General features: G+C 58.7%; 1 protein-coding gene across 2 annotated transcripts; it reads right to left on the minus strand.

Annotated features, from left to right (window-relative positions):
• Window positions 1-1910: 1910 nt before the first annotated feature.
• EMX2 (empty spiracles homeobox 2) lies at window positions 1911-8612 on the minus strand. Of its 2 annotated transcripts, XM_075717821.1 has the most exons (3): window positions 8222-8612; window positions 5988-6172; window positions 1911-2078 (listed from the first exon to the last, which is right to left on the minus strand). In XM_075717821.1, exons 1-3 carry the CDS (start codon window positions 8610-8612, stop codon window positions 1911-1913), a joined length of 744 nt encoding a protein of 247 aa, XP_075573936.1. The 2 variants fall into 2 exon arrangements, with proteins under 2 accessions (XP_075573936.1, XP_075573937.1); XM_075717822.1 differs by lacking the exon at window positions 5988-6172 and having other exon boundaries at window positions 1975-2078.
• Between the last annotated feature and the right edge of the window lie 1765 nt (window positions 8613-10377).

The raw sequence follows: 10377 nt of genomic DNA on the forward strand, positions 1-10377 counted from the left end.
AGGACCCCGAGCAACTTTTTTTTTCCTTCCCCCCCCCCCCCACTTCCACGTTTTTAATGTCAGAGCTTTACCCCGTGCCCAGGATCGCTCCCGTAGGGCGGCGGGGAGAGCAGCAGCCGGGGCGCAGTCCCGGCCGCCCAGGACCCGCTCCGCACCGCAACGACCTGGCGGGGAATTGGAAAGACAAGGGGGGGGGGGGGGGGGGGGGGGAAAGAAAAAATCCTCTCCCGCTAAATAAAATAGATATTTTGATAGTTTTGCCAAGGAAAAGCCCCTCTCCCTCTCAGCGGAGCGCGGCTGCGGACCAGTTTCACCCTCCCATTCCGAGCCGGTTGGCACTTCAGTTTCTAACCAGGGAAGGGGCTGGGTTTGTTGTTGCTTTTTTTTTTTTTTTTTTTAAAGGTATTTATTTACAGCGAGTGGGTCTCTGCGGCTTATTTTTAGAGGTCTATTTACCAGCCAGCGAATTAATAAGAAAACGCGCCTACGGCCGCAGGAATGCGCGGCGCGGCCGGGGGAGCGCAGGCTCCGACCGCAGGGGTTCAGCAGCTAAAAACAAGGTGCGGGCGGGAAACTACCGGTTTCCGAGAAATTTGGGGAGGGAAGGGGAAAATATATTGCTTAAAAATTTAGGGCATATTGATAAATCTTTATTGACAAAATATTGACAATGACATACTTCTTGGAAGTATATAGTGTGTTAGAATTCTAACAAATTAAACACAAAACACAAAAATATTTACATTCTGGTATAGAAGACATGAAGGAAACACTTGTCACTTTTTTTTTTTAGTAGCTTTATGATCTCGGAATATTATAAGGTCAGTGCTTGAAAATTGCCCCAATGAAAATGGCCATTAGAAAAAAAAAAATTAAAAAAAAATCAATCCGCGATTTTAAGTCCCTTTTCTCTGGATCCTCCCAGCCTGGGAGGTGTCCCCACCGCCAAACCTGGTCGCTGGGTTTGCGCTTTATTAATCTTAAAAAATAATCATCATCTGGTTTTGCAATGGGGATACAAGGGGGGGGGGGAATAATTTGATTTGATTTTTTTTTTTTTTGGCAGCAAAAGTTATGACCAGCCCCAACCTCCCCCCCTTTCCCTCCCGTCCCTCCCCTGCCCCACCGTGTTTGTCCATCCGGAAGGAACACTATGCTTTGTTACTGCTACTTCATTTAGCTTTCACAAACACTTTGACGCCAGAAGTTATCATAAAATGTTTACAGACTGCACATTTCTCGTAAAATAAAATTAAAAAGCACACAGAACCTGTCTTAAAGGGAAAAAAATTACAATTCATTTCTGTCTTTAGGAACCGGGGTAATTTTTTTCCGTTTTTTTCTTTTTTTTTCTTTTTTTCTTTTTTTTTTTTTTTTTTTTTTTTGCCCAGACGGCTTTTCACATGCAATTCAAGTTTCTGAAACAGGTGTGGGGTTTGGCTGCTTATGGAAATTTCTCTTTTAAAGACGGAAAAAACTGTGAAGTGCAAAATGTCCTGTAAGGTGGTAATTTTTCTGGTTTGGTTGGGGTTTTTTTTGTTTCGGTTTTTTTTTCTTTATAAGACTTTTTTTTCCAAGATTTGTTTTTTTCAATTTTTTGACGTTATGCTTTTAAAAGTGGACTGCGAGAAACGGAATACCTGTCAATCACCTCGTCCCGGTGTTTTGGCTTTGATTGACAGATCCCCCCTTGCCAGAGCGGTGCCGGCAGTGCCACAGTCCGGACCTCTCGCGGTCTCGCCCTCGCTGGCTCCCAGCTGCCCTCCCAGGCGGGAATCGCATTTTTGATGAAGATCTCCGTGTCCCTTCCCCGCACCGCCACGCCGAGGGGGGGGTGGGGGGGGTGTGAGCCTTTAACACTTTCTGTTGGTGGGGTGCCTGGCTTTGAAAAGTCCAAAAAGTGCCAGTTTTTAATCGTCCGACGTGACGTCGATTTCCTCTGGGCTGGCTTGTTTGGTGGCGATTCTCCACCGGTTAATGTGATGAGTCCCTTTTTTCTTCTGTTGTGAGTCTGAACCTTCCTCTTCCAACTTTTGCCGCTTGAACTTTGTCCGTCTGTTCTGAAACCATACTTTTACCTGCGGGAGGAAAGGCACCGGGCGTTAGTCCGACGCCTGCCCGGACGACGGTGCTGCTGGCAGCCCGCTGCCCTGGATGTACCCAGGGGCTCCGGGCTCCGCTCGCTCCGTGCCCTGCCTGCTGCATGCCCTGCCTGCTGCATGCCCTGTGTGCCCCATGCCCTGCCTGCTCCGTGCCCTGCCTGCTCCGTGCCCTGCCTGCCCCGTGCCCTGCCTGCACCATCCCCTGCCTACACCATGCCCTGCCTGCTGCATGCCCTGCCTACACCATGCCCTGCCTGCTCCGTGCCCTGCCTACACCATGCCCTGCCTGCTGCATGCCCTGCCTACACCATGCCCTGCCTGCTCCGTGCCCTGCCTACACCATGCCCTGTCTGCTGCATGCCCTGCCTGCACCATGCCCTGCCTGCTCCGTGCCCTGCCTACGCCATGCCCTGCCTGCACAATGCCCTGCCTGCACCATTCCCTGCCTGCTCCATGCCCTGCCTGCACCATGCCCTGCCTGCTCCGTGCCCTGCCTACGCCATGCCCTGCCTGCACCATGCCCTGCCTGCACCATTCCCTGCCTGCACCATTGCCTGCCTGCTCCGTGCCCTGCCTGCCCCGTGCCCTGCCTGCCCCATTCCCTGCCTGCCCCATGCCCTGCCTGCACCATGCCCTGCCTGCACCATGCCCTGCCTGCTCCATGCCCTGCCTGCACCATGCCCTGCCTGCACCATCCCCTGCCTGCACCATGCCCTGCCTGCCCCGTGCCCTGCCTGCACCATTGCCTGCCTGCACCATTCCCTGCCTGCTCCATGCCCTGCCTGCCCCATTCCCTGCCTGCTGCATGCCCTGCCTGCACCATCCCCTGCCTGCACCATGCCCTGCCTGCTCCATGCCCTGCCTGCACCATTCCCTGCCTGCACCATTCCCTGCCTGCACCATGCCCTGCCTGCCCCGTGCCCTGCCTGCACCATTGCCTGCCTGCACCATTCCCTGCCTGCTCCATGCCCTGCCTGCCCCATTCCCTGCCTGCACCATGCCCTGCCTGCACCATGCCCTGCCTGCCCCATTCCCTGCCTGCCCCATGCCCTGCCTGCCCCGTGCCCTGCCTGCACCATTGCCTGCCTGCACCATTCCCTGCCTGCTCCATGCCCTGCCTGCCCCATTCCCTGCCTGCACCATGCCCTGCCTGCACCATGCCCTGCCTGCCCCATTCCCTGCCTGCCCCATGCCCTGCCTGCCCCGTGCCCTGCCTGCACCATTGCCTGCCTGCACCATTGCCTGCCTGCCCCGTTCCCTGCCTGCTCCATTCCCTGCCTGCACCATGCCCTGCCTGCCCCGTGCCCTGCCTGCACCATTGCCTGCCTGCACCATGCCCTGCCTGCACCATGCCCTGCCTGCACCATGCCCTGCCTGCCTGGAGGGCGACGAGCGGAGCCGGGGTCCGTGTGTCCCCTAAACCTCCCCGCGAAAGGCAGAGGCACGCTGCCCCACGCTGCCCCACGCTGCCCCACGCTGCCCCACGCTGCCCCACGCTGCCCCACGCCACCAGGCAGCTCCCGAGGCCCCACGCGTGCAGGAGCGGGCAGCCGCCGCGGTGCGTGTGCGCGGGTCCGCTCCCCGCAGCCGGCCAGCGCCGCACCGGGGGGCACCGTGCGCGCAGCTTGCGCGGGGGCGCGGACTTTCCGCTCACGAGTAGCCCCGCGCAATGCCCGCCGAGTCGCGCCGGGCACCCCACTCGTGGAAAGGCAAGCGTGGCTGCGCGGCGGTGGGCTGTCAGCACGCCGCCCCCCCGTCGGGGCAGCCAGCGGGGCGGCTGCCGGTACCGGGCCCGGGCGGCGGGGCAAAGCAGGGAGCGGGGCGAAGCAGAGCGAGGGCCTCGTCCCTCCTAACGGGGCGGCGGGATGGGGCCGGGGGGGGCGGCGGAGCGAGAGCTTTTCCTCTGGGGAAAGAGAATTAAATGCAAGGAAAAGGCCCGAAATGGAAAACCTCCGGCGCTCCCCGCAGCGTCTCCCCCGGACGCGCCGTCCGGGAGCGATCGCAGTGAGGCGAAACATGCAAGCGCCGTCGTAAATACCCCTCTGAACTTGTGCAGCGCCGAATAAATCTGCCTGAGCCATCCGGCAGCTGACTTCAGTGCTTTAATTACAGATAGTATTGATCTGGGAACTATCTCCAGGGCTGGCCACACTCCTTATAGCGGCCAAAGGTAAACATTTTTTTTTTTTTTTTTTTAAGCAGTTTAAACTCTGGTTCTGTCTGAAAGTGCCTGATAAAGGCCCCAGCAAGGGGGGAAAAGGGAACTGGAGCATTTTAATAAGCTGGTTTAACCCGCTTCGCTGCCTCTTCAGAACAGAGACCTGCCTGGCCGGACACACATCTCTGCTGCATTTTCATATTCTCCAAAAGTCCCCCATTAAAAAGCTGAGCGGGGAACAAGGGGTGAGTTTAATTTGCTTTTAGTTTGCTAATTGAAGGGGAGGACGGTTCATTTCTGCACGCTGATCTCCCAAAAGGGAGCTCATTTGTAGGGGACTGGGGGTTTGACACCCGGACAAAAGACCCCAACCAGCTTCGGAATCAAGCAGCACAAAGACCACCTTAAATACAGCTTTCCAGTGGAAATAAGCCTGTGACCGGTCCCTTGTTCGGAGAACCTCATAAAAGTTGCGATCCCTTTTTATTGTTTTGTTAGGGAGACATTTTAAAACAAAAGCTCCAACCTCTTTATTGCTTCCCCCACGAAAAGGAGTTAAAAAAAAAAAAAAAAAGTGTTACAACTTAATCCGCCCAGAGAACGCTGTGTTTACTGGGAACTTTGAACTAGGCTGTGGCTGGGTATTTTGGGTTGGGTTTGGGGTTTGGGTTTTGGGTTTGTTTTTTTGTTGTTTTTTTTTTTTTTTTGGAAGTACAGTGCCACATACTGTAGCAGAGACAATCCCCATCCGGAGCCCTCTCTCCACGAGTCTCCTGGAAGGGCGCAAAACAAAAGCCCGACACAACAACAACAACAACCACCACCGCCACCACCAACCCCCGCAAACCCCAGCCTTTCTTCCGGCGAGGAGAAAACCGAGTGAAAAACGCCCTCGCAGGGGGCCCGCCGGCCCTGGGTCCCCGCCGTCGGGGGGAACCCGCGCCCGGCCCCGCTCCCCCGCCGCCGCTCCCCGCCGGCTCCGCGCCGCCCCACGGGTGTCCGGCCGCGGTACCCGCCGGGACCCGCGCCCCGGGACAACCGGAGCACCACCGTCCCTAATCGTCCCTTCAGACAGGCGGCCGAAATAGTCTCCGGTGCGGCGCTGGCCCGCAGCCAGCCAGCGGGAGGGGAGGGGGGTGGGGTGGGCAGGGGGATTCCTTGTAGTTAATAATTTCTCTGCTTTTATTTTTCATCTTTACGCCCTCCTCAACCGGTTCCTCATATCCCCGCTGCCGGACGCGAGGCTAGAAACGAGTGAAAAATCATCCGAGAAACTCTGTTTCTCCCGTAGGGTCCAAAGGGGGGGTTCTCCCCCCCGCCTTTTGTTTTGGGGGCTTCTCCCCTCACCTTCAACTACTTCTGAGGGTCACCCCAGTCCCGCAGAAAAATGGCCAGGACCGCCTTTCATGTGCAGATGGCAGATCTCGCCGCTCCCCTTCCCGCTGGGCCGGGGCTCCGGCCGGAGCTCTGCGGGGAGACCCAAACCCCTGCCCCGAGCCCCGCGCCCCCCCCACGGGCGATGGCTCTGACCAACGGGAGGCGATTTGATAGCACCCGGGCGAGGGGGGACGCCTCGCTTCGCCCCGCCGGCTCGGGTCTGGAGGCCTCAACACCCCCAGAATTTGCCCTTATTTTTGCCCACATCTCCGGGCCGGCCGGGTGGGTTTTCCCACGGAGATGCCCGTACTTTCGCTTTCCCCGCTGCCCACCCCCTGCTTCCCCCTTACCTGAGTTTCCGTGAGGCTGAGGCTGTGTGCCAGCTGTTTTCTCTCTGCTCCTACTACGTAATGGTTCTTCTCAAAGGCATGTTCCAGTCTCAGTAATTGGGATGGGGAGAAAGCTGTACGGATCCGTTTGGGTTTCCTGGCCAGTGCATTGTGCAATAGGAAGCTCTCCGGGCTGGTTTCATTCCCTGGGTGACAGGGTAAAGCAAGAGATGAGCAAAACACCTTCCCCAAACGCACTCGAGAGGACTTTTTAGCGCAACAATTTTTGTCTCCTACCATAACCCGCAGGACAATTCTCACTACAGTTTCTTTTTTATTTTCAGCGCCTTTTTTAAAAAAAAAAAAAAATAAATTTTCCTTCGATAAATAAGTGGCAGGGGAAGGAGAGGACAGGGAGAAATTCTAATACTAAAACACAACCGAGAGAGCACTACGGGGGGGAGGAAGAAAAAAAAAAACAAGCAAAAAAAATGGCCAGAGCCCGGCTGCGGTGTCTGCGGCTTCATCCCGCCGCTGCCCCCCTTCCCTCGCCCGCCGGCAGCCTCACACCTTCCCGTGTTCGTTCGTTTGTTTGGTTGTTATTTGCAGGCTCCCGGCGCGGCCACCGGCGCTCGGTGCGGCCCCGGCCGAGCCCCGCCTGCCCTCCCGGCCGCCGCGCCCCGGGAGCCGGCAGCCCGCTCCCCCGGCCTCCCCCCGCTCCCCTCGCCCAGAACTCCGGCCGGGGCCTTTCTCCTCCCGCTCCCCCGCGTTTTGCCGCTGTGCTCCCCGGAGCCGGGGCTGCCGTGCCCCTGCCCGCTGCCCCGGCGGCGGCGGGAACCGGCGGGGAAATCAAGAAACAAACTTCGGGGAGGCCCCGGGGCGGCCATCCCAGCCGGCCTGCTGCGGAGCCGGGGCGGGGGGGGGGGGGTCCGCCGGGGCTTTTTTGGTGGGTCTCTCCCTCCGGGTTGGCCCTGCGCCGCTTCCCCGGGTGGGTCCTTCCAAGGTGGGGAAGGCACGGAGGGTCCCTCTCCGTAAGCGCATTACAAATCGTTGCAGGAGGAGGGTGTGTTTGAAATCAGGCTGTGGCTCAACACCAGGACATTTCCGCCTTTCATCTACCGCTCTTTACCAATCGCCTGATGACTGCGACAAATAATTTGGTGAGCGAAACCTGTAATTTTATTCTGAGAGGGTAATAATCCATTTTGTGTCTCTGTCCGCCTGGCTTCGGAGGGAGCTACTCCTTTTCCAACCCCGGGTGCAACGGCTCGGCTGCAGAAGGCCGGGGAAATGGATTTTGCAGGTGGTTTCTTTTCGTTCGGAATTAATAAATAAAAATAACGGGGGGGTGGGGGGGAAGGCAGATGGATCCCTCCGAGCGGAGGCTGGTTTGTTTTTTTTTTTTTTTTTGTCTATAACGAAAGAGGCAGGAGCTGGACGCATTACGGGAGAAATCGGCTCACCCTTCGCAGAAGACGCTGCCGGTTGCAAAGGGTTAAACAAGGGGGATTTTATTGATTGTGCGCCATTGGATTTGGTTATTTTCCTTCAGCCGGTTATTAATCGCTTGGCAGCTGGGAGCCTTTCCCTGCCCGTACGGACGGGATCGCCCCCTCTGCCCCCAGCCCCGGCTCTCCTCCGCAGCCCCGTCTCCCCGCGCTGCTCCGGCGCTGGGATTCTTTTCTTTTTTTTTTTTTTTTTCCCCTTTCTCCTTTCTCGGGGGTTCGTTTCATTTTTCCTCCGTCCCCGCTAACAAGGGGAGCGGCCGGATTTGGGGCGGCGGCTGCCCCCGGCCCCGGCAGCCCGGCCCCGGCCCCGCCGCCTTCCCGGGGGAGCCTAAACCTCCCGACCCCTCCATTCCTCGCTCTGCGGGGCGGCTTCCTTCGGGGGCTCCTCCGGAGCTTTTAACCCACCGGAACCAAAAATATCCACCTTTTTTCCCCCCTTGCTTTGAATCGGGGCGAGAAAGCCGCAGAAGTCGCAGCCGGCCTTGCCTGCCCCCCTCCTCCCGGGGAAACCAAAACAAGCCGGGGAGAGAAGCGAAGCACCGCCGAGCCCAAGCCGCTCGGCTCTGACAGCTCCTCAAGTTCGGCGGCGGGGGAGGCCGGCACAAGCCCCCTCGGCCCGGCCCGGCCGAGCCCGCGGCGCCGGGCAGCGCCCGCCCGCGGCTCCCCCCGTGTCCGCGCCGCGGGGAGCGGCCGGGGCCGCCGGAGGATGGAGGGGCGGATGGAGGGAGAAGAAAAGTTGGCACGTACCTTGGAACCTGTGGCCCAGATACCGGTAGCGGTGTATTAGCCAGGGGTAGAAGGTGGAGGGGTCCCTTTGCTGCGAGGCGAAGAGCGGGTGCGTGGAGTGCGAAGCGGGCAGCGGGTGGGCGGCCAGGGCGTGGGGAGGGGGCACGGGATGGACCGGCACGGCCGGGTTGGGCGGGTGGGAGACGGCCTCTGCAAAGACCAAGTCCGGGTTGGAGTAGACCCCCCTGCCAGTGGAGTGGAAGCTGTTGAGAAAAGGGTTCATCGGGCTGGAATTGGCATAGCTGAGCGCCGCCGGCCGGATAGGATCCTCGGAGCGAGACGCGGGCAAGGGGCTGTCTTTGGCCACCAGCGACTCGATGGTGAAACACCGCTTGGGTGTGGGCTGAAACATGCTGCCGCGGCGAGAGTCCCCGACCAAATCTCTGCCTGGCTCTCTCTGGTGCGCGGGAGGCGATCCGGGGAAGTTTGCAGCAGGGAGTGACTTGAGGAGGGATAGATACACACATAAATAGACAGGGGCTGGAGGAAAAGGAGGCAGCGGCAGCCAGCGGTACCCAAAAGGGAGACACACACGCACCGCGCACACGCACACACACACGCACACACACACAAAAAAAAAAAAAAAAAAAAAAAAAAAGTTGCTGGGAGAAGTTTCCCTCCTGCAAGGAAAAGGCGGTCGCCCCCCCTCCCTCCCTAAGTCCAAAGACAATCCATGGATGTGATCGGCCCCTTCACAAGTTGTGCAAACGATTTGTTAGTTCATGAGCCTAATTAGTGCTGGGATCACATAAACAGCTTCCTCTGAAGCCTGGTAAATGGCTTGATGATTGGTCGCTATTACTCGCCTTGAGGTTGAAGGGGGAGACTCTTTAAAGTGCGTCAGAGGGGAGGCGAGCGCCGGGCAGCGCCATCGGGAGGGATGGAGCGGCGGCGCGGCGCGGATCGGAGTGCGGCGCAGCGCGGAGCCCCGCGCAGCCTCGCCCGCGCAGCCGCCGCCCCCGCGCAGCGCCCGGCCCCGCTCCGCCCCGCTCCGCGCCGCTCCGCGCTGCCCGCCCGCCCTCCCTCCCTCCCCTGCCGCCGCCCGGCGACCCAGGTAGGGGGGCCGGGGAGGGGGCCGGGGGGGCTCCGCGGGGGTGCGCGGGGCGGGGGGGGCCGCATCTCCTCTCGGGGGGGGGTGGGGGGTGTTTGGGGGGGGGTCGGGGCTGCTCCGCCAGCGTGACACCCCTCTCCCTGCCACCTCTCGGGTGCTCTCAGCCCGGCGAGGTTACCTTGATCAGCCCCGGGGCGTCCGGGAGAGGTGCCCCGCTTGGGAAAGGTTTCCTCCCGGTGAGAGAACGGGTCGCCCTCCTCCTCCTCCTCCTCCTCCGAACTTCTTTATTCCCCCCTCCGCTCCCTCGCACTCCCCGCACCGCGCGGTGCGGAAAACAAAGCGGCGGGCGGCTGCATGGTGCGAGGCTGGGGCACGCCGGGCTCTCGCAGACGGGACAGGGGAGCGAGCCTCCGGTTCCAGCCTTGTCCGTATTTTCGCGATTACCTTTGGGTCCGGGGATGATTTTAGGGCTGAGTTCTCCTCCTCCCATTGGCTGGGGCTGCAGAATAATTATGATCACATCCTAATACTCTTGGCTGGTGCTTACTGTTTATTGGTAGTTAAGGATCTATTATCTATTCATCAGCCTCCCATTTTTGCCAATTACATTCTTCTAAAGTGAAGTACCAGCAGGTATTTTGCACATTTACAATTAATGATAAAAAATCTGGCGTGCTTTAAATCTATTACGCCGCTGTGTAATTTATCTTAAAGATGCGGAATTGCTAATGTAAATTAATGTTTCTGTTGAACCAAGGGATGGGGGGAGTCTTAAAACCAGCCTAGCGTTTCTTTCCTTCGTTCCCGGACTTTGTTTTCTATTTTCTTTCCACTTTATACACAAAGAATCCGTTACTCCGCTGCATTAAACCGTGCTGAAAAATCGCTGTCTAAACTGTCCCCGCTTCTTTGCAGCAAGGGGCGAGCTGAACTCCCTTCGCCTTCCCCGCTCTCCCCTAAAAGCGCCCGGTCGCGGCCAGCCGATGATTTTTAACACAAATATGGGACTGAACAGAGGTGACAGAGCAGCGCCGGGCACGCCAGGGTGCCGGCGTTGCTGCGCCTT

This window comes from Pelecanus crispus, chromosome 10, assembly GCF_030463565.1.
Source record: "Pelecanus crispus isolate bPelCri1 chromosome 10, bPelCri1.pri, whole genome shotgun sequence".
NCBI classification, from domain to species: Eukaryota; Metazoa; Chordata; class Aves; order Pelecaniformes; family Pelecanidae; genus Pelecanus; species Pelecanus crispus.